Raw genomic sequence first — 24,886 nt, 5'->3', positions numbered from 1 at the left:
CTGCTCAACATGTTTTTAAAATTTATCCATATTGTGTGTAGTTTACTTTATGGCTGCATAGTACTCCACTATATGGACATACACCACCACTTGTTTAAATTCTCGTTGATAGGCTCTTTGCTTATATTGATTTTGGGCTGCTTATGAATTAAACTGCTATGAACATTAAAAAAAAAAACTTAAAATCTACTCTCTTAACGAATTTTAGGAATTCCCATTGTGCTCAGTGGGTTAAGAACCCGACAGTGTGTGCATAAGAATGTAGGTTCAACCCCTGGCTTTGCTCAGTGTGTTAAGGACCCTGTGTTGCTGCAAACTGTGGTACAGGTCGCAGATGCAGCTCAGGTCCTGTGTTGCTGTGGCTGTGGCGTAGGCCAGCAGCTGCAGCTCCAATTCAACGCTTAGCCCAGGAACTTCCATATGCCGCAGGTGCAACCATAAAAAGAAAAGAAAAAAAAGTAAGCATCCAATCAATATTAAAAAAAAAAACAAAACACTTTCAAATATACAAGATGCAGTATGGTTAACTACAGCTGCCATTCTGTAAATTATCTCCCAGAACTTATTTATCTTATAACTGGAAGTTTTTACCCTTTGATCATCTTCCTTCATTTCCTCCACCCCCTGCCTCTGGCAAACACTCATTTGTTCTGTCTCCCTAAGTTCAGTTTTTCATTCATGCATTCATTCATTCATTCATTTATTTTTGTCCTTTTGCCATTTCTTGGGCTGCTCCTGCGGCATATGGAGGTTCCCAGGCTAGGGGTCAAATTGGAGCTGTAGCCACCGGCCTATGCCAGAGCCACAGCAACGTGGGATCTGAGCCATGTCTGCAACCTACACCACAGCTCACAGCAAACCGGATCCCTAACCCATGGAGCAAGGCCAGGGATTGAACCCGCAACTTCGTGGTTCCTAGTCGGATTCATTAACCACTGAGCCACGATGGGAACTCCTCTTTTCTTTTTTTTGATTCCACCTGTAAGTGAGATCATACAGCATCTGTCTGTCTGTCTGACTTGCTTCACTTGGTGTAACGCCCTCAGGGTCTGTGCATGTTACAGTAAACGGCAGTTATTTCCTTGTGTCCACTGCTGGAAATGAAATCACCCCCCTGAGGAGAGATCTGGACTCCAAGTTCACTGCAGCACTACCTACAGCAGACGAAACACGGCAGCAACCTACGCGCTTTTCGCCAGATGAATGGACAGAACACTTGGTGTGTGTGTACAGCACACAACAGACTAGGCTGCAGACATAACTTAATTCTTAGAGCCCCCTGGAGCTATCTATGGTAGTGTAGGTTCATTCTCCAAGTAATTTAGCTCAAATGACCCATTACAAATTTTTAAAAATAATTAGCCTTCAGTGATCATCAATAAAGTAAAAGCGTCAAGGAGGGTGGACATCAGGGGGGGAAAAGGAAGGATAAAGCAGAGCTGTAAATTCCTGCCACACGATTTTCCAAAATATCAAAGTCCCTCCTGTTCCTCTTCTCCCCCCAGCCCCTAAGAGTATGTCTGGCAGAAGCCTAGGTAGCTGTCAGCAGCATCTGCAGCAACAGCACTTAGGATAGCTGAGGGGGAGTGATGGCCCCCAGTATCTCTACGTTCGGCATCTTTGGATTTTAACAGAAACTATGCAGAAAAAAAAAAAATTCCAGAAAGTTCCAAAAAGCAAAACTTGAATTTGTGACACACCAGCAACTATTTATACAGCATTTACTCTGCACCAAGTGTCTGAATAACCTAGAGATGATGGAAAGCATACGGAGGGATGGGCCCAGGTTATCTGCAAGCACCACACCCTTTTATATAAGGGACTTGAGCAACCACAGAGGTTTCTGGAACCAATCCCTCGAAGATATGGAGGGAGAGCTGAACACACAGTCCTTCTCATCCAGCGCATCTAGTCCTTGATAACTTACCTCTGCAGCTGCACTGCACTGAGAGAGGGACGAAGGGGGGCACAGAGGTGGCAGCTCAGACAATGCTTAAAAGTGAAAGTCTTCAAAAAGGCTTAAAACAAATCTATACCAAATCCCACCTCTCCACACGCAGACACATCAGAACAAAGAACGGAATCTAACATTCCTTTTATCAACACATTACTTTTCAAGGGGAGCTCTCTGAATGTCTGTTATTATAATGAATGAGGCTGGGCAAAGAAGAAAACTAACAAGCACAAGCGAGACATCAACACTTCCGGTCTTTCAAATGAGCTTAAGTCCTTAGTGATGTTTTCTCAAAAAGAATAATCCAGACACACCGATATTCCAATAAATAGGGGGGAAAAACAAACAGTGCACAACATAAGAGACAAATCCTGTTAAAATCATATGGATACTGTCCCTCCCATTAAGAGTGTGATTAGCTGTCAGCATTCAGATACACAACCTGCAAAAAATTCCGTAGCTGTTTATAGATCTAGAAACAACCATAGGGTAAGCAAGGCAAATGTGAAGTTAATTTCATTAATTTTACTGTCATGAAGGACAAATAAGGTACATAACTTATAAGGCCTTAAGAAATGTTTTAATAAAGTACAGAGTCATATATGAGAAGCAATAGGAAGGTGTGTAAGTTAAATAAGAAATTTAATAAGAGAATAAGCAGATCATTTAAATCAAAATTCTTTATATCAAATCTCAATATTAGCAAGTTACAGAGTGAAGAAAGATTAGAGTTTCATCAATAATGCATGATACTCAGGTAACACTGAAAAATACATAAAGTTCTATTTTTTAAAAAAAATGGGAATTAACAAGGGAATATTTCATATCAAAATGTACAAGGCTGACACAAGTCTACAAAGCTGATCGACCAGATTTCTTTAAAAGGCAGTTAAGAGACACAGAGAGCTTATATAAGGAGCACGCATAACCTATTCATTAAAAATATGGAGCATTATCTCTAATGAAAGAATACAAGTTAAAGCAATTATGACAAACTGTATTACTACTAGAAAGGCACCAAACACAGACAACCATTCATTTTCTCAACAACGATGTACACAGAAAAGAAGGAAAAAATGTCCTAAATTCTGCAGGGGGAAAGTCCCAATCAAACATGAGGACAAAATAAACATGCTTTACCAATGGGGGGAGGAAGGGCCCAAATACTAGAAACTATTCTATCCAATACTGAAACAGGTGGCGCAGAGCTGGCATCTTCAAATGCCTCAGGTCACGCCCCATCTTTGGGCAATGACACATGGGATCCAGCCGACTGTTTATACCCTTTGACCTAGTAATGACAGTCTGGAGAATTTACCGAAGCACATACCCCAGAGAGAAAAAGCACTGCGCATTAATTTGAGCAAAAACAACTCAATATGCAACAAGCAAATAAAGGCTGATAACACAATCCAAGGAGAAGAATACTGCTATTCACAAGGACAGGGGGGTCACTCTCATAATAAAGCAGAGTACACACTAAAAACGTTTAGTTTTTAGTTTAAAAAAAGTTTAAAAACAAACAAAAAAAAGGATGGGAATCCCCCTTGTGGCTTAGCAGATTAAGAATCTGACTAGTCTCCATGAAGACATGGGTTCGATCCTTGGCCTCGCTCAGTGGGTTAAGGATCTGGCATTGCCGCGAGCTGTGGTGTAGGTCACTGATATGTCTCAGATTCGACCCCTAGCCCAGGAACTTCCATTTGCTGCAGAATTGGCCCTAAAAATGAGAAATAAAAAAAATTTTTAAAAAAGGATGCAACATGACATGAGAACGTTGTTACTATATACAAATTTATGTTTACACACTGAAGACTGGTGTTTTAAAAACAGCTGTTTTATAGTTTATGGATGTTTTTTGTTGTAAAGTTGATGATAAAGTTGTTTTGAAAATAAAAGTGAAGGAGTTCCCATTGTGGCTTAGCCGGTTAAAAACCCAACATAGCATCCATGAGGATGCGGGTTCAATCTCTGACCTCGATCAGTGGGTTAAGGATTCTGAGATGCCGCAAGCTGCGGTGTAGGCTGAAGATGCAACTCGGATCTGGCATTGCCGTGGCTGTGCAGCTGCAGCTCTCATTCGGCCCCTAGCTGGAGAACTTCCATATGCTGCAGGTGGGGCCCTGAAAAGAAAAAAAAAAAAGAAAAGAAAACTAATCTAATTTTCCACATCACTGTTACTTCAAGGGGAGTTTCTTAAAATTAGAAAAAAATCACTAGGACCAGCATCATGTTTCTCTGGAAAGTCATTTCTGGGAGGTGTGAAGCAGACCAGCCTTTGCATGGTGACATCTGCAATATTATGACAGTATTGCCAATGCAGACTAGTGGAGGGAAATTTAAGTTTTGACAAAACTGGAGCAGGAAGTTCCAGACTATATTCAAATACATCAAGTTAAGCTTCTAATGAGCAAATATCTTTAAAATGATCATTTGGCTTTTAAATAAATTCTATTCAGAGAATCAGAGAATTCTAATACTTTAAACCTTCTTTTTTTTTTTTTTTGTCTTTTTGCCTTTTCTAGGACTGCTCCCGCAGCATGTGGAGGTTCCCAGGCTAGGGGTCTAATCAGAGCTGTAGCTGCCAGCCTACGCCACAGCCACAGCCACAGCAATGCAGGGTCTGAGCCTCGTCTGCGACCGACACCACAGCTCACGGCAACACCGGATCCTTAACCCACTGAGCGAGGCCAGGGATCAAACCCGCAAACTCATGGTTCCTAGTCAGATTCGTTAACCACTGCGCCACGATGGGAACTCCCGAACCTTCATATTTTAATGCTGAGGATAAAAGACTGGAAAATTTGGTTTCTGTAAATTAACCGTGATTAAGACACCAGGTACATGTGATGAATCATCCAGAGAGATCTGTAGTATCTCCTGCCCCCAATATTTCTTGTGGGGTCTTCCTGTTCTGTTCACAGGAGCTGATGTCTCAACTCTAGACATTTTATCACGTGACATTCTGATAGACCAGGCTCCAAGGATGCTGAGCTGATGTCTCAACTCTAGACATTTTATCACGTGACATTCTGATAGACCAGGCTCCAAGGATGCAAGTGGGTCTTACGTTCCTACAACATTTTAGAATGGATACGAGAGTCAATTTCACCTTTTAACTATTTCACAGAATTTTCTATTTTCATGGTGGAAAGTAAGTTTAGAAGAGTGATAGCATGAAAGTGGGCATTTTTTACTGCAGAGATTTCTCTATTAAGACATTAGTAATGTATCCTTTTATCCTCAAAGAAAAAAAACCATAGGAAGGAACTAATCACACTGAAACAAATAATTCAATAAAAAATTATCTGATAAGTGATTCACTGATAGAAAGCATGCAAAGTAATTTCCTATGGAAGAGCCACCATCCGCTAACTTCCACCAAAACATCCTCTGTCTTTTAGTGCCAAGTACTGTGGTGATGAAATTACAAAGCCCCAACTAACCTCAGAGCTCTGCACCCAGGGGCGGCTCACGATAAGGCTGCCCCCTAAGCAGCATGGAATCCGTGCCAGCAAGCCCCACGGCTATGCTCAACAAGGGCAGTTTAAGTGAGGTTAATTCTCTGAACTTTCTACCCCACCTATTAAGGCGAATAAATGCAGACAAAAAAGTAACAGCAAACACCACCTGCTGAATCCCTGAAATCATCTTAGCAGAGACTAAAATATTCCTAAAAGCAGACGGACCAAATACTTAAGAAATACATCACTCCCTTTGGTTATGGGAACCTCTGACGCTACGGGGTGTAACGTATGTTAACGTACTTCGCACACGTACAAGAGCTCCTATGATTATAAATAAATAACCTCCCGTATGCCATGTATGCCGGCAACACAACAGCGTGGTAAGACATGAACAATCTGCTGCTGACGAGTCCTAGGTAAACATCCTCAAATGTAGGGACCTACCTAAATTTTCACTAACAGATACAAACTTCAGACACAGCCATGAAGCAGTCGCTGGATTCGAATTTTCACTTTCATCCCTGAAATAGTTGTACTTAATGAGGACAAGCTTTCGGCACTGAGCCAAGCAACTTCTGACAGAGGCTAGGTTTTTGCCCTTCTTCAATGAGGTCAATTTTATCCCTACTTTGATTGTTTGAATTTAACACTTCCCTGCAGGACAAAGAAGAAACAGGAGTGCACTATTGCCCAGCTCTTGAGTCGGGCAAGTGTCAGGGGATTTTGTCTAGCTCTAATCAAAGGCAAATTCGGCGATTTGGCAATTTTCCTAAAAAAAAAAAAAAAAACCCACAGGGGTTCGAGAACCTATGGGCATGCTCTTCCATCCTCTCGGATAAGGTCAGGGTGCACCTTTACCTTCGGGGGGGAACAAAGCCGACTTACTTCCAGGCTGCCTCTCTTTATGGGGTTCAGCACTAAGAGCTTCTTCAGGAGGTTCTCGCAGTCGGTGGACATGTAGAAGGGAATGCGGTACTTCCCGCGCAGGACTCGCTCCCGCAGCTCCTTCCAAGGCAAAAACAGAAACGTCTCGCTGGCTGTTGCCATCCTCGTGCTTGGGGACAGAACGTGACTACTGGGATGAGCGGGTACCTTCAAATTCTGGCCATCGAAAGGCAAGGAGCCACTGACTAACGTGTAGAGGATGACGCCGAGGCTCCAGACGTCCACCTCGGGCCCGTCGTACTTCTTCCCTTGGAAGAGCTCCGGGGCCGCGTACGGGGGGCTCCCGCAGAACGTGTCCAACTTGTTCCCGACTGTAAACTCATTACTAAAACCAAAGTCAGCAATTTTAATATTCATGTCAGCATCAAGGAGAAGGTTCTCAGCCTACGAGGAAAATCACAAAAAGGACAACATGAAGAGCCGACGTAAAAGAAAGCATCCATCGTCCCTGCATCAGATCTCAGAACGCCTATGTCTTGTCTCCCATTGTCAAGCCTAACATCACCTTTTTGAGGCCAGTATAGTACTTCAGTCATGACTGTTCGGAATTACATCCAGATAAGACTGCATTTTAACACAGAGGAAAGCTCCGTTTACAGGCATGTATGGAACTGTTTAAGAAAGGGTATTCAAACGTCATTTCCTTTCATAGGTTATGTTAAACCCATTTTTCCCCCCTCATGGTAAGAAACATCCTGATTTGTACCTTACTGTGACCTATGCTGAAGAATCTAAGTCTGTAACTACTGAATCCATTCCTTATCTTCTCTGGCAAAAGGCTTCCTCAACAAAATTCTGTTCTTTCCGTAAAACAATATAGTATAATCTGGCCTCCATTACGTCTTATGTAAATGTAAAAAAGCCCCTTTTGTTTTTTCAAAAATGAGATTCTCTTCTAGAGGTTTATTATGGTAAGAAAGAAGTGATTTCCTCTCCATGTTTTGAAATGCTGGTTTTCTAAAATCTTCCTAAGTCAGAATCATTCAATAAGAAAACTTTATTTTTTAATTTTTAAATAAAAGTATAGTTGATTTACAATGTGATGCCAATGTCTGCTGTATAGCAAATTAACTCAGTCACACACACACACACACACACACACACACACACACACACACACACACTCTTTTTTAAATATTCTTTTCCATCACTGTCTATCCCAGAAGACTGGATATAGTTCCCTGTGCGGTACAGCAGGGCCTCACCACTTATCCATTCCACGTGCCATAGCTTGCATCTTTCAACCTCAAACTCTTCAGTTCATCCCACTCCTTCCACCACCAGCCCCACCCCCGCCTTTGGCAACCACAAGTCTGTTCTCCATGTCTGTGAGTCTGTTTCTGTTGGGTAGATCTCTGCTATATTTCAGTTTCCACATATTACTGGTCTCATGCGGCATTTGTTTTCCTCTGACGGACTTCACTTAGTATGATAATCTCTAGTTGCCTCCATGTTGCTGTGAATGGCATTGTTTTGCTCTTTTTTATGGCTGGGTAGCATCCCACTGTGTACATGTATCACATCTTCTTCATCCAGTCATCTGCTGATGGACATTTAGGTTGTTTCCATGTCTTGGCTGTTGTGAATAGAGCTGCAGTGAACATAGGGGTGCATGGATCTTTTTGAATTACAGTTTTGTCTGGATATATACCCAAGAGTAGGACTGTGGGATCATATGGTAATTCTATTTGTAGTTTTCTGAGGAACCTCCATACTGTTTTCCATACTGGCTGTACCAATTTACATTTCTACCAGCAGTGGAGGAGGGTTCCCTTTTCTCCACATCCTCTCCAGCATTTGTTTTTTATAGATTTTTTAATGATGGCCATTCTGACTGGTGTGAGGTAGTACCTCATTATAGTTTTGATTTGCATTTCTCTAATAATTAGTGGTGGTGAGCATTTTTTTTTTTTTTTTGGTCTTTTTAGGGCCGCACCTAAGTCATATGGAGGTTCGCAGGCCAGGGGTCGAATTAGAGCTCTGGCCACTGGCCTATGCCACAGCCACAGCAATGCTGGATCCGAGTCGCATCTGCAACTTACACCACATCTCACAGCAACGCTGGATCCTTAACCCACCAAGCAAGGCCAGGGATTGAACCTGCGTCCTCATGGATGCTAGTCAGATTTGCTTCTGCTGAGCCCAGACGGGAACTCCAAGAGCATCTTTTCATATGCCTACTGGCCATCCACATGTCCACATGTCCTCTCTGGAGAAATGTCTATTTAGGTCTTCTGCTCATTTTTCAATTTTTTTTTTTTTTTTTTTTGGCTATTGGGTATATGAGTTGTTTGTATACTTTAGAGATTAAGCCCTTGTTGATTGCATCATTTGCAACTATTTTCTCATTTTCTCCCATTCTGTAGGTTCTTTTCCTTTTTTTTTTTTTTTTTAATGGTTTCTTTTGCTGAGCAAAAGCTTGTAAGTTTAGGTCTCATTTGTTTATTTTTGTTTTTATTTCTATTGCCTTGGGAGACTGAGCTAAGAAAACATTTGCATAGTTGATGTCAGAGAATGTTATGCCTATGTTCTCTTCTGGGAGTTTGATGGTGTCGGGTCTTATGTTTACGTCTTCAAGCCATTTTGAGTTATTTTTGTACATGGTGTGGGGGTGTGTTCCTGTTTCACTGATTTACAGGTAGCTGTCCAGTTTTCCCATTACCACTTGCTGAAAAGACTGTCTTGTTCCCACTTGATATTCTTGCCTCCTTTGTTGAAGATGAATCGACTACAGGTGTCTGGGTTTATTTCGAGACTCTCTACTTCTGTTCCATCAATCACTATGTCTGTTTCTACACCAAGATCACACTGCTTTGATTCCTACAGCTTTTAATATTGTTTCAAGTCTGGGAGAGTGATGCCTCCTGCTTTTTTTCCCCCCTCACAAATGCTACGGCAATTCTAGGTTTTTTATGGTTCCGTATAGGTCCATTGGATTATTTATCAATGAAAACATTTTAAATGTACCTTTTATAAATGCAAGCAATTTATAAAAAGCTGTGTTTTATGTGTAAAATCCAAGGATTCGATTTTACATGTTTTGTTTCAGACTCTACATTACAACGGAGGGACTAACAAAGTGAAAGCTTAGCTTGTACATGTGTTTTCTCAGGTTACAAAAAGGAGCAAAACCTGACAAAAATGAAAACCAGATTTCTCTATATCACTGGAGGGCCCAGCACTCAGTTGGCAGAGCAGGCACCTGCCCATTGCACGGGTCTTTCCTCCCTGTCTCCTTCTTCTGTTCTTTATTTAAAGCACCCTAGCTTGGGATATTTGTTTTCACTTTGAGAAAATAAAGATACATCTAACATCCCAAAATATGCCAAAAAATGTGGTATCATTTATGGCATAAATATTACAACAGCACACAGATTTTGGAGATTTATATTAGATCATAAAATTATGGACTGTGTTACAAAACCAGGTTACTCTGATGTTCTGATATAAAGGCCTGGTCACTAAATTTCTGAGGCCATCGAAGAGCAAGGTAGACTTTTCCAGTCTCTCTCAAGACATCTGGATGGATAGCAAGTACCAAGCCTGCCCTAGAAGAAGAGAGTGGGAGTGGGCTTAGAGGCGTCCTTCCAAGAGCAGACAGGAAAGCCCTCCCCGGGCTTGAGGGAAAACACAGCGTGCTGATCAGGATTTTTTGCAGATTTTTTTTTTTTTCATATAAGAGACGAGATGACAAATTGGGAGTCAAACACATGGGCAGGGAAAGAGTCTTCTTCTTTCTCTTTCTTTGTGCCAGTGGTTTCCCTTAAAATAGCTGAGGAAGGAAACTGAGAAATAGAAATATTTTGGAGCAGTAGAAAATCCATAAGCTCAGGAAAAGGAGCCAAAATACAAGATTAGACTTTCAACAGCTGTTTAAAACAGTTCAAATCTAACACGAACTAGTGCCAGTAACTGATAGAGGCAATGGCAAAAGAAGTGGAAAAAAAAAAAAAAAAAAGATTTCTAGGTGAGGAACATACAAGTTAAATTTGGAAAAATAGAGAAAAAGGAAAAAAAAAAGACTTTTGTAGACCTAGAGCTTTCTATCTTCATTAAAAAAAAAAAAAATCGACTTGGCCCCAACTCTTTGTTTCTTTTTATAGTTATTTTTAGAATAAAAACCATATATTTAAGGTATACGACATGATAACTTGATACACATAATGAAATGATTACTTAAATCAAGCTAACTGACTTATTCGCTCACAGTTACTTTTTTTTCCCCATATGGGTGATGAGAACACCTGAAATCTACTCTCTCAGTCCACCTCCAGTGCTCAATACAATATTATTAACTTTCTGGATTAGACGCCAAAAGCTCAGGCAACCAGAGCAAAGCACAGAAAAGTGAGACTACGTCCAACTGAAAAGCTTCTGCACAGCAAAGGAAATCATGAACAGAATGAAAAGACACCCTCAGGATAGAAGAAAATATTTGCAAACCATACATCTAATAAAGAGTTAAGATCCAAAATACATAAGGAACTCATATAGCTCAATACCAAAAAATAAACAGATTAAAAAACAGGCAAAACACCTAAACAGACATTTTTCCAAAGCAGACACAAATGGTCATCAGGTATGCGGAAAGCTGTTCCCCATCACTAATCAAAACCACAATGGGGTGTTATCCCACACCTGTCAGGACAGCTACCATCGGACAAATATATATAACAAGTGTCACCAAGAATGTGGGGAAACTGGGACCCTTGAGCACAGCTGGGAGGATGGCAAAGAGGTGTCGCCGTTGCAGAAAGCCGTATGGAGCTTCCACAAAAGCTGAAATAGCACCACCATGTGATTCAGCAATCCCTCTTCGGGGCACCCAAAGCAAAGGAAATCAGTTCCCTCAGTAGTCACTGCCACAGCCGCTGCTTGACTATCACACATTTCTTATTCCAAGTACGCTAGCTCACACTGACCACGTGCATCTGACGTTCTTAAAAACGTTTAACACGTTTCCTGTTTCTTTGACTTTTAATGCGAGGATGAGCACTGGCATATGGAGGTTCCCAGGCTAGGGGTCGAATCGAAACTACCTCTGCCAGACTACACCACAGCCACAGCAACGCGGGATCCGAACCGCATCTGCAACCTACACCACAGCTCACGGCAACACCAGATCCTTAACCCACTGAGTGAGGCCAGGGATCCGACCCGAAATGTCATGGTTCCTAGTCAGGTTTGCTTCTGCTGAGCCACGATGGGAACTCCTTCATATACATTTTAAAATGTGTTTTAGTTCTGTGAAAAATGTCACGGGTATTTTGATAGGGATTGCATTAACTCTGTAGATTGCTTTGAGTAGTATGGCCATTTTAACATTATCAATTCTTTCAATCCAAAAGCATACAATATCTTTCCATTTCTTTGAATCATCTTCAATTAGCTTGATCAATGTTTTATAGTTTTCAGTGTATAAGTCCTTCACTTCTTTGGTTAAGTTTATTCTCCGAAGCAAAAGAAAAAAAGCAAAAATAAACAAATGGGACCTAATCAAACTTTGAAGCTTTTGCATAGCAAAGGAAACTATCAACAACACAGGGGGAAAAAAAAAAAAACCCAACCAAAAGAATGGGAGAAAATATTTGCAAACGATGTGACAAAAAAAGAGGTTAATTTAAAATATGGAAATAGCTCATATAACTCAATATCAAACAAACAATCCAATCAAAAAAAAAAAATGGGCAGAAGACCTGAAAAGATAACTCTTCAAAGAAGACAGAGAGAAAGCCAACAGGCACATAAAAAGATGTTCAACACTGCTAATTATTAGAGAAATACACATCAAAACCACAATGAGGTATCACCTCACACCAGTCAGAAAAGTTGTCATGAAAAAGGCCACAAATAACAAATGCCGGAGAGAGTGTGGAGAAAAGGGAACCCTTCTTCAGTGCTGATGGGACTGTGAGTTGCAGCCACCATGGAAAACAGTATGGCCCTTGCGCAGAAAACTAAAAACAGAACTAACATCTGACTGAACAATTCCACTCACGAGCATATATTCAGAAAAGGTGAAAACGCTTAATTCGAAAAGATACATGCGCCCCAATGTTCACAACAGCACTATTTTTATAACACCCAAGACAGAGAAACAACCCAAGTGTCCACCAACAGATGACTGGCTTAAGAAGATGTGTATACACACACACACACACACACACACACACACACACACACACACACACACACACACACACACGAAGACTACTCAGCCATGAAAAAGAATGTAATATTGCCATGTGCAGCAACATGGATGGACCTAGAGATTATCATACTAAGTGACGTAAGTGAGATGGTGAATGATGAATGTTACATGCTATTATTTATATTTGGAATCCCAAAAAGAATACAAATGAATCTACACACAAAACAGAAACAGACTCAAAGACTTAGAAAACAAACTTATGGTTACTGTAGGCAAAGAACGGGGGAGGGATAAATTAGGAATATATATGGGATTAACAGATACAAACTACTATACACAAAATAGATAAGCAACAAGGATTTACTGTATAGCACAGGGAACTATATTTAATATCTTGTAATAACCTGTAATGGAAAATCATCCGAAATAAATAATTATATATATAGCTGATATATATATATATATATCACTTCACTATACACCTGACACAAACATAATATTGTAAACCAACTATACTTCAATAAAAAAAGAAAAAAAACTGCCTTTAAAAAAAGTTGCTATAAGAATTAAATTAGAAACTAATTTCCTTGTACAGTACAACTAGGCAATCAAAAAGACAGCTCTGATAGTATCAAATATCTACTGATAAATTACAAAATTTTCATTACAAAATTAATGACTTTACCTTAAGATCACGGTGAACAATGCACTTCTGATGACAATACTGTACAGCAGACACAATCTGTAATAAATATTTGGATGAAAGGTTCAAAATTATTTTATGGTAAAAAATAAATTTTTTCCCAATTATCATTCCAATTTAGAGACGTTACTAACTTGTATTTCAAAGTTACATTTAGCAATATTACTGTTCCTTTAGTTCAGAAACCCATACATATTAAAGTGATGAAATCTGCACTTTTCAATGTGGACAATATGGAAAAGCAGTGGTTTTTTGCTAAAATACACGATCTTTGTCAGAGTCCAGGAAGATTTTTTTTTTATGGCTGTTCTATTTCTGTTTTTCATGATTGAATGTATACCATTTGTGGTTTGGGTCAAATGGTTTATTCTACTGTTGGCATAAGAATTCTGGCACACATGACTCTGCATTCTAAGACAGCTGAGGTTCAAAATGCAAAACTCTATTTTGGGAGTTAGACTAAAAGTGTTCGAGGCGTGTTTCTTCCCGGAGGCCAACTGAGTAAGAATTTATCAACAGGATATTTAGCAACACCCTATTTTTGTCTGTTCATATAGTATAAAGAAAAGGGGAACGTTTTGCGCTTTAAATGGAAACCTAATTATCAAAAGACATAAAAAGGCAATTTAATCTTAAACCTGTCACTCCCTCGGCTGGGCAATACAGTTCACCCTCATAACTAGACTTTGTGGGTGGTCCCAACTTTTAACCATACATACGGCTCTCGGGCAACGAGTGCCAGATGGGAACGAACCCAATGGCTTAAGGGCCAAAGATACAAGTGAGAAATCAGTTATCAGCAATCCTATAATAATTCACTGTATTACATAAAATAGAGAAAAGGAACAAATCTGACAGCAATTAAGCAAGAGCTCTTTTGAGCACAGAGCTGATATTCAGGATGGACATTTTAATGCACAGCAGAACATTCAATCCCGTGGATCCAGTTAAATGTGAACGCGGTGTGCGTGTTGAATATTGATTAGGCATTTACAAATGGGGATGGAAATGAGATTTTTAAAAGTGGAAAGGTGATGGGACGTATGACCATGTTAAAACGATACTGGTTAGACAAAACAGAACTTCAAAGGAACACAAGTGAAACTGATCGCTGTATTACTAAATCGTTCTAATGTATATTAAAATGGTTCAAAGACAGAGAGGACATGAATTCAAAACAAAATCAACACACAGTGAGTAAGGAGTAATTCAATTAAATTCATTTTGCTTCAACAGTTTATTGAGTACCTGCTATGTGCAAGAAAGTGTGCTGGTTGCTAGTGCGACACAACAATGAACACTCCATGAATCCCACCCTACATTGATTGGAGGGGAAATAGGTAAGTGAGTAACTATATACACTGCAAGGCAGAATCATAGAAGCAGAGGTACAAAGAGGTGAGGGCATCCTAAAAAATAAGGAGTAATTTTGCTTAGTGGGTGATGTTTGCTCTAAGCCGTCCAGGAAGGGTAGTGCTACCTTAAAATGTGGTGATCTGGGTAGGGGTGAGGTGGCAAAATGCATTGCTGTTGAGGGAAGAGGAGGTTTTTGAAAAGCAGGTGGGAAAAGGGTAATTGTAGGAGTTAAACCTTGATAGACAAGTTGGTAAAGTATCTGAATTCCAAACTAAGCAAGTATCACAGGAACATAAAGTGTTTTTGAGCACAGCTAACTGTGACTGAGTATAATCAATTTGAAACGTGAGTCCCCAAAATACAGCAGAATCCTACAATGAAAACAGGTGGTATTCTCTTAAGCAATATGCTTCAAAATTCTAATATGCAAGTTTTCACTAAAATGCACTTATTAGAGATATCTACATTTACATGTAGATATCAATAGATCTTACTGAACCTACTTCATAAGGCTCTTTTTGTATCAGAGAGAACAGAAATTTGCTGATAATGATATTATCTTTTTCAAGTCACCTTCTCTTGACAGTCAAGATAATGATTTGGTTACCAAACATGCATTTCACATTACACAGGAATGACGTCTGTGAGAGCAGTTCTATGGGCACTTCTGGAATAAAAATCTCCTTGGTCTTAAAGCCTTAGGAAGGGCAAGATAATTTATAACATCAGCACACTCAACTAGTAGGGTACATACAATTTCTTCCCTGAAACAGAAGTTCTGGCTTTTGACTCGCTCACTGTAAGAGCCTCGATCCACAAGCTCAAGTTTTCCTGCATTACTCTACGGCCAGACTCTTCCATCTCAAAACTTTCTCTACTTCCACAAAGAGGAAGTAAGAATATCCCTGCAATCTTTCTGTTACGGACCTTGAAAACATGACTTACAATCAGCTCTATACTGACGCTGAGACCAGATGTGTCAATATTTTGCCATGAGGTGTAACTGTGGCGGTTGCTTTGCAATTATTTGTACGTGGGTCAGGAATTCCCTGGCTTTAAGTAGCACCCTTGATATTGGAAGGGTTGAATCAGTATTATGATTTTCTTGTAGGCCCTCACGTCTTAAGGAATGCAGAGGCACTCTATGGGCAAAGGCTGCTAAACTTGTCCTAAACTGCCCTAGTGTCTTTGCTATATTAACAGTAGGATCAAGGATATAGAGGCGTTCCCTTGTGGTGCGGTGGGTTAAGGATGCAGCACTGTCACGTCAGTGGCTTGAATCACTGCTATGGCGTGGGTTCCATCCCTGGCCTGGGAACTTCCACATGCTGCAAGCATGGCCAAAAAAAAGGATATATACGTACATATGCACATATATACATACACATATACACACATATGCACACACACATACATATGTGTGTACACACATATATACACGCACACACACACACATACACACACACATACACACATACATATATGTGTGTGTGCAGCCTTACTAATACAGTACATGCCTCTTCATTGCTAAACTTAAAAATAACTTTATGAAATACAGAGAAAATAAAAATAACAGTAAATATACAAGTATTAGTTTTATTTATTTATTTGCTTTTTAGGGCCGCATCTGCGGCGTATGGAGGTTCCCAGGCTAGGGGTTGAACTGGAGCTGCAGCTGCTGGCCTACACCACAGCCACAGCAATGCCAGATCCAAGCCGTGTCTGTGACCTACACCACAGCTCACAGCAACACCGGATGCTCAACCCACTGAGCGAGGCCAGGGATCAAACCCACATCCTTGTGGATCTAGTCAGGTTCGTTAACTGCTGAGCCACGAAGGGAACTCTGGCAATAGAAATATTTAATATCAATTGGAATTTTCTTCCTGGTCAGCTACTAACTAAAACTAGTGCAACTGAGGTGGAAAGAACAACATTTAAAGGGATGATGGTGGTTCTTAAGTGAAGCTTGGAATCCCATCCCAGGGTACAAAATAATTTAATAGCAGGTGGCAGTTTCTCAATGTTACTTCCTCATTACCAAGTGTCTTTAGATTCTGCTGTTTGAAATCAAACGCTTCTAGGAATCTCTCCTAAATGTAAGGGTCATGTATATCTTCAGCCTAAAGCATTTCACATATTGCGTTTCAAAAAGTAGTGATTCTGTGAGGTATTAATAATAGAGGTTTCACAAAATAAACTCTCTCCGTGATCGATGTGGAGAATACTAGGTCAAAAAAAAAAAAAAAAAAAAAGGTGAGCAGGTTTCTCATGCCCTCTCCGCCAGGACTTCTCCAACTGGTTATATGTTCACACACACATCACATCTCCTAGAGGAAGATGGCATGTCAGCATACAGTGTTCCCAACCTTACTAATTACAGGATCCCTTTAACTGTAGAACTGGGCTTACAGAAGAGAAATACTGAACTATTTTTAACTGAAGTATGTTAAATTCACCCAGGTAAAGTTTGGGATATAGTTGTCTGTTGAAACTTTGCTTCAGTAAACTTTATGATTGATTTTTTTTTTTCGTTTTTGGCCGCCAGGTGGCACAGTGGAGTTCCGGGGCCAGGGATTGGATCCGAGCCACAGTTGCAAGCTACAACGCAGCTATAGCAATCCTGGACCCTGAACCCCTGCGCCAGGCCGAGGATCGAACCTGTGTCCTGGGGCTGCAAAGACGCTGTGTGGATCCTGTTGCGTCACCGTGGTCAACTCCTTATGAACAACTTACAATTCATTCATTTGTCATTTCTACGGTAATTTATAAAGTAGGCTAATTTTAATTATTTTATTCCTAAAATTTAAAAACAAACTCCTGGATAAACTTAAATTACTTTTTCTCATTTTATCATTTCTGTAACAAATCATATGTGAATTGACCTGGAAATATAAACATCTTACCATGTTCTTCTACCACACTGGCAAGGTTCTTGCCCACTTGACTAAATAAAATTGATCAAAGTCTTTAAGTCTTTAAATCGTCACCAATATGAGTTCTAACACCAAGACGTCTTTATTAAAGAGAATACAAAAACCTTTTAAAACAGTACCCATTTATATTATATACATAAAGCTAATAATAACACTTGATAATAATTACTGAATAAAGTATTTTCTATCTCAGTCTAGTTTATATTTCCAAGATGATCAAAGAGTTATTAATAAGAGTCTCCTCTATTTTACTATTTATGATGCAACTATTTCAAATTTAACTTCAGGAAGACAGATTTCTTGTTCAGGTTTCCATCCTTAAAAAGAAGTATAAGAGAGCAGGCATTTTCCTTTTTAAAGTACAGCGTCCTCTGAATTCTGGTTTGTGAAACTGTCCATTGTCCATCTCTGAAAAAACAGCAGCAAAGCCAAGTTGAAAACTGCTTTCCATACCTGCCTAAACTTTGCCCGGGCCTCTTTCTCCTTCATTCTTCCATGGGCAACTAAGTAATCAAACACTTCACCTGAATCAGAAAGGCAGAGCAGGCAGTAAGATACACACAGACTTTCAGCGAACAACACACGCAACGTCAAGGTTGTGCCTCGTTTTTAAAGAAGCTACTGGCCCACAATTTTCTGCCAGTTCTATGTAAATCACAAACTATTACATGAAGAGGAAAAAAAGGCAAAAATACATATAAAATTGAATATCTGGTAGCAGCTTATGAGGCAGCAAAACTCTTTAATAAAAAGTCATAAAAACACAAGAAACCTTTCTTTCTGTTTTTAAGTATTATATAAAAATACAGTCAACTCTTTATTATCCATTCTAATAAAGGGAAGCCATTGCATGGGCAGTCAAAAATTCTATTTGGCCTTGTATTTGGGGCTTACATTTCAAATAAAATAACAAGTCATATTATGTCGGCTCACGCTCTCTCAGTCTCATGGTCTACTGGTCATGCAGTCTTGGTTAAGTTCTCTCTCCATCCACAGCGACTGCCTCCTTTTTTCCTTTCTATACTGTTTATGCTCATTCTCACGATGTTCATCTTATCTGCGGTGGTACTTCACTGCTTATCAAAAGAACGAATCATCTCCTATTACCCCACTCCATCTGTACCCTCGCTCCCGTGACAGGGCACAAAGTGGACTGACAATATATATTTGTTAAAATAATTTAAAGATAACTAGAAACTACAAATTTCCCAATAGATCCTTTACTTACATGTCTGGAAGTTTTTATCCCTTTAGTCCATAATAATTTAAAAAACCCACTACTGTTTAGTTACATTATCAAAAATAAAATATCTCAGTGTAAGGGTTTGTAAAAGTTTTGTATCCTGATAATTCAGACCATATAGACACACAGGTGTATTAAAAATTCACAAAGTGGCTTAAAGAGGTCTTGTAAAGTACAGCAAAATGATGAAAACTCAGGGTTTAGAATCTGACCCATTTTGATATGAATCTTGGTTTAGTCCTAAGTAGCCGCTGGGAGAATTAGGAAGATTTCTTAATTTCAATCAGACCCAGTTTCTCTCTATTGCCCATCTCACATGGCTGAAGTGAGGAGTAAATGAAATAATGCATGTGCTTCTTAGCACAGTGACTGGCATATAGTAAGCACTCAATAAATTACGTATTTGCATCTAGGTATACAGGTATATTACATAGACATATATGCAATAGCAATCCTGAGACATAAGTAGTATATTAAAAATCAAATATGTAATGATGTATGTCAGATGAAACTAATACATCTACAATGTTAGACAGTCTATTATATCAGCATACTTAAATGATTAAATGGGACAATGAAAACAGAGAAATGAACAGATGCTCTGGCTGACCCATCGCAGTGTGAGGTTAGCTGGGAAGATACAGGGCACGAGGTAAAAAATTTGCACTATTTTCGTGTTCTGCCTGGACGCTCATAGCCCAGATGGGTATGTGACTCGGTCCTTTACTGATTAGGTATTATTTATATGATCTGCTTCCCAATTAGAATGTCATCTTTTTGAGGGCAGGGCTTTTGCCTTTGCTCACACCCCATGTGTTTCCAGCACCCAGAATACCACCGAGCTCACAGTAGGCATTTAAAAATACTGTCTGCATGAACAAAAGAAGGAATAAACACACTATTCCAGAGTAGCCCTGACACCTACTTTTTTTTTTTGGTCTTTTGCCATTTCTTGGGCCGCTCCCATGGCATATGGAGGTTCCCAGGTTAGGGGTCGAATTGGAGCTGTAGCCGCCTGCCTACGCTACAGCCACAGCTACGCGGGATCTGAGCCGCGTCTGCGACCTACACCACAGCTCACGGCCACACCAGATCCTTAACCCACTGAGCAAGGTCAGGGATCGAACCCGCAACCTCATGGTTCCTAGTCGGATTCATTAACCACTGAGCCACTATGGGAACACCCTGACACCTACTTTTAACAGGCTCCTTTGAATGAAATATGGTTCAAAATCACAAAGGAGTCCCCTGCCCTTCTGATCACTGAAGATCTGCCACATTACTGAACCACAATCAACAGATGTGCTTGAGCAAAGAGACAGCTGTCTGATGCAACCCTTGTAAACGCTGAGTTTCTAGTGTGTATGTGCGTGTCAGTCCTAAAATACCTGGAAATTTCAGAGGAAAAATATGAAGTATTTTATTTTCCAGAGTCACCTTGCCATTTCGAGATGAAAAAGGCAAGAAGGTAATTCTAGATTTATTGCTACAGACCCATGACGGTTTTGTTATAAGATCACTGACTGCCAAGACCCAAAGAAATCCTATCATGAGGAATTAGAACTCATAATATAAAGGGACGAGCTGGTTTGGGCTGAGTTCTAGCACACATGTGTCTACACTGCACTGCACCCCACTGCCCCTCCCAAGGCTACTGAAGGAGCTGGTCTGAGCTGAGTTCCAGCACATATCTGCCTACACTGCACTGCACCCCAAGGCTCCTGAAGGAGAGCGGTGATGACCCCGTGAGCTGTCTCCCCTTCATCAGCACCAATAGAGAGTTGACTGTACTCACCATTCACTGCAAAGCAGTAAACACATTAATATTTACACAGCCCTGTGGTGGACCTTCATAAAAATAGAGCAGTGACCACAGACTTTCAGCAGTCTGTGATTCCTCATATCAAAGCAGGTCCAGCCCCATTTTCTGGACTCTAGGTCACTAAAAGGAAAAAAGTCTAACTGAACCAAACACTCAGGGTTCCTACACTGATGCACTGTTTTATTTATATATATATATATCTCCAACTAAAAGATAGAAAAACAGAGAAAGAGTTCATTATGTGAATTTGTAGGTTCATTCATTTTATTATAGACTGATTTTTTTTTTTTTTGCCAATTTGCACGGCTGTATTATTATTTTTTAAGGTCCTAAACATGAATGACATAAGTTTTCAGGTTAAGTAAAAAACACACTGAAAAAATATTTTCAGGATGCAAAAAAAGCTTTGCGAAAACCGAAATCTATTAAACCTTTCGATCTGCATAAAAAACTGAAAAAGCAATGAAGATGTTTAAAATTCGTAATTTTTTTTTGAACTCTAAGGAGTGTAAAAATACATAACCTAGATGGTATAGACTAAAATCATCTTTATTCTAGTTACGAAAAATCTGAATCACCATAAAACTCTATATACTTTATTAGCTAAAAGGAATCAAAACTAAATTCAACACTAAGTTTTGCTATTGATTAGCAAAAAGTTAATTAGCCAAAGCGGTTTAAATAATTTCTGCTGCCCTCCCTCTTATTCAACTGCCTAAATTCTCGAAGCCCTTAAAATCTTCACGGGCTTTTTATTAATTAATTAATTAATTAATTTATAAACCTTCAAGGCCTCATTTTATTTATTAAATGATTGAACTCCATAAATTTTAAATCTGTTGCTGAGAAAGTTCAGGCTTATCCCTAAACCAACAGTGATTCCAAGCCAATGTATCTCTCATTTGAGAGAAAGTACAGGAGATAAAATGACTTTCTATTGTATATCAGTGTTTAAAAATCATTTCTATTTTTGACACTATACAGTCAAAATGCACATTATAGTCTACTAGAAATATATTATATCATTTCCCTGTCAACTCAGTCTTCTAACTTATATACAGATCAATACTTGGCTAAATCAAAACATTCTATGGAGTATCTTAAAAATGTATGTATATTGAGAATCTGTCATATATGAACAATTACTGAGAGAAACACCTGACCTAGAACATGCTTTTATCATAAACTTTATTACATCCTGAATTTGAGCTTGCCTGCTTATAGCCAGAGGTTCTAATAATATTATGATAAAATATTTAGCTGAGAGAATTAAAAGATTCATAGATAACAATGCAAATTTAGAGTTCTGAAAAATGCCCCTAAGTAATTTTTAAATAAGCCCAAATCCAATTTTTACATGTAAGATTAAGAGGTCTTGAAACCAAACACTCAATTTTCTTTAAGATACCACTTTGAGGCATTTAAACAAAACTGTAGATTCATTAGCATGAATAAAGACACGAATGTTATGATGAACCTTTAGGTGTTAAACTCTGTAGGTCTCAGTAAAGATAACCTTACATCCCCTCAGCCTTACCCCCACTCGCGTACTCCATGACTAAATAGAGGGTCTTCTCTGTTTCGATAACTTCAAACAATTTTACTGAAAAAAGAAATTAGAGACATAACTCGTAATTGTTAGCACACAGTACATATGCTTTACGAAAATTTAAGGTAACGCTAAACCAAAGGAAAATTTGAGTAGTTACTAAAAATTATCAATTACAATTTCAAATTTAGAATTTGGAGTTCCCATTGTGGCTCAGGGGTTACAAACCCGACTGGTATACATGAGGATGTGGGTTTGATCCCTGGCCTCGCTCAATGGGTTAAGGATCCGAGCTATTGTGAGCTGTGGTGTAGGTTGCAGACATGGCTCATATTCCATGTTGCTGTGGCTGGGGTGTAGGCCAGCAGCTATAGCTCTGACTGGACCCCTAGCCTGGGAACTTCCATATGCCGCAGGTGCAGCCCTGAAAAAAAACAAACAAAAAATAAAATTGAGAATTTCTCTCAAGGGTTATTACTACTATGGAAGAAAACTATCATAAAGTGATTTGGAATGAACTGCTAGGTCAAAAGAGAGTTAAGTTTCTGGGGTTTAGAAAAATAACTCATTTGTCTATAGAATCAAGTAATTAAGAGAAAAACCTTGGAGTTCCTGCTATGGTACAACGGGATCAGCGGCATCCGTGCAGCCCAGGACGCAGGTTCGATCCCCTGCCCAGTAGAGTGGGTTAAAGATCTTTCATTGCCGCAGGGGTGGTATAAGCCGCAAGTGCGGCTCAGATGGGATCCCTGGCCTGGGAACTCTATACGCATGGGATGGCCAAAATTTTAATTAAAGCTTAAAAAGGCACTATTATTATAAAGAGCCTACCAAAAAATGTTAAATCGTCTTTGGTACAGAAGCAAAAAAAAAAAAAAAATTATTAATTATGTGATAAGTTTCAGGTTAAAAAGCTACAAAATTATCAGACTTAAGTAGTTGAAATTATATACCACTGCATTAGCATTTCTAATAAACATAAGATTTTTTTTTTTTTTTTTGTCTTTTTGCTATTACTTGGGCTGCTCCCGCGGCATATGGAGGTTCCCAGGCTAGGGGTCCAATCGGAGCTGTAGCCACCGGCCTACACCACAGCCACAGCAATGCTGGATCCGAGCCGCGTCTGCGACCTACACCACAGCTCACAGCAACGCCGGATCCTTAACCCACTGAGCAAGGGCAGGGACGGAACCTGCAACCTCACGGTTCCTAGTCGGATTCGTTAACCACTGCACCACGACGGGAACTCCAAACATAAGATTTTTTAATGTGTAAGAAAACACGTTTCAAAAATGAACAGATTAAAATAATTGCTTTTTACTTCTTAAAATCCAATGACTTCATATATATAATCAATAATTAAAGCTGAATCTACAAATCAACTTATTTGTAAATATAGGGGAAAAACAGAACTTAAGAAAATAAATTCACTAAAATGGAAAACAACTCTTTATTTTCTTTAAAATTCAAACTAGTTATTTTGCTTTTAAACTATGATCAAACTTAAATGCTAAGTTATCTGGAATTATTTTTTATAAGTACCTCAACGGCATGCAATCTCTATTTAGAGAGACTTATTAAGGGGATACAAAAAACATTTGCATGCATTAACTCCAAGGCATATATATTATTTTAGTGGATCTTGCAAAAGATCGCAAGGCAGTAGAAAACGGCAACTTGCAGCCTTTAGTTAACTTCTATATAATCTATTTTTAAAAATAAATATTGGGGTTCCCATGATGGCTCAGTGGAAAACAAATCTGACTAGTAACCATGAGGACACAGGTTCAATCCCTGGCCTGGCTCAGTGGGGTAAGGATCTGACGTGGCCGTGAGCTGTGGTGTAGGTCGCAGATGCAGCTCGGATCTGGCGTTGTCTGTGGCTGTGGTGTAGGCTGGCGGCTGTAACTCCAATTCAACCCCTAGCCTGGGAACCTCCATATGCTGCAGGTGTGACCCTAAAAAACAAAAATAAATAAATAAGTTAGAATACATTTTATTGGAGTATAGCTGACTTAGAAAGTTGTGTTCATTTCAGCTGTACGGCAAAGTAAATCAATTATACATAGCCATAAATCCGTTCCTTTTCAGACCCTTTTCCCATATAGGTTATCGCACAGTATCGAGTAAATTACCCTGTACTATATACAATTGGTCCTTGTTGCCCACCTATTTTATACACAGTAGTGTTGTATATTTGTAATCTATTTTCACCCAAAGTATCACTATCTGAGATTGTCACTCAGGTTATTAACTTTTCTTCTTTTTATATAAAACATCCTGACAATTGTATCTTTTCAAAACGCATCAAATTAGGAAAATACTTTATCGTTAATAGCATATATATAAATTTCATACCTATGTTAGGGTGATTCAGTATCTTCATTATTCGTACTTCTCGAAACAACTGTTAAAGAAAACAAGTAAACAAATTTCTGTTAAAAAAAAAAAAACAACCACTCAAGCAGAATCAATCAAAACATCTATCTGAAGAAAGCCATCTGCTTCGAAGACACTGCAGGATCCCAGTCAAGTAAGAGAGAATTTTGCTGAGACTTGGTTTCCAGGAAAAGTTTAACTAGATGAACTCAAAGGATTGTGTGTGTGTGTGTCCATGTGTGTGTGAGAGAGAGAGAGGCTACACCATATAAAATAAAACAAACGCCTGAATACTCATTACCAGAAATAAAAAAGAAATACTGTAGAAATGAAACTAAATGACTGTTCACATGTTTTCCTCCCAGAACAACCTTCCTTGGT

At 39.3% G+C, this 24,886-nt stretch overlaps 1 protein-coding gene across 14 annotated transcripts in view; it reads right to left on the bottom strand.

Moving 5' to 3' along the window:
• MARK1 (microtubule affinity regulating kinase 1) overlaps window positions 1-24,886 on the bottom strand; it is a 126,043-nt gene that overhangs the window by 26,963 nt on the left and 74,194 nt on the right. For 10 of the 14 annotated variants that reach the window (XM_021064328.2, XM_021064330.2, XM_021064329.2 and 7 more), the window contains exons 4-9: window positions 24,485-24,533; window positions 22,115-22,180; window positions 17,966-18,036; window positions 13,203-13,259; window positions 6,514-6,750; window positions 6,307-6,426 (exon numbers count right to left, since the gene is read on the bottom strand). In XM_021064328.2, the coding sequence (XP_020919987.1) occupies window positions 6,307-6,426; window positions 6,514-6,750; window positions 13,203-13,259; window positions 17,966-18,036; window positions 22,115-22,180; window positions 24,485-24,533 (600 nt within the window). The remainder of the gene's footprint in view (window positions 1-6,306; window positions 6,427-6,513; window positions 6,751-13,202; window positions 13,260-17,965; window positions 18,037-22,114; window positions 22,181-24,484; window positions 24,534-24,886) is intronic. The other 4 variants (XM_084979176.1, XM_084979177.1, XM_084979178.1 and 1 more) reach the window with 1 other exon arrangement.

This window comes from Sus scrofa, chromosome 10, assembly GCF_054392235.1.
Source record: "Sus scrofa isolate SSC_HxYL_T2T_F1_AM1 chromosome 10, Sscrofa_HxYL_maternal_Yorkshire_Landrace_v2.0, whole genome shotgun sequence".
Lineage (NCBI taxonomy): Eukaryota > Metazoa > Chordata > Mammalia > Artiodactyla > Suidae > Sus > Sus scrofa.
Note: the sequence above shows the minus strand (reverse complement) of the source record. Positions and strands in the feature narration are given on the sequence as shown.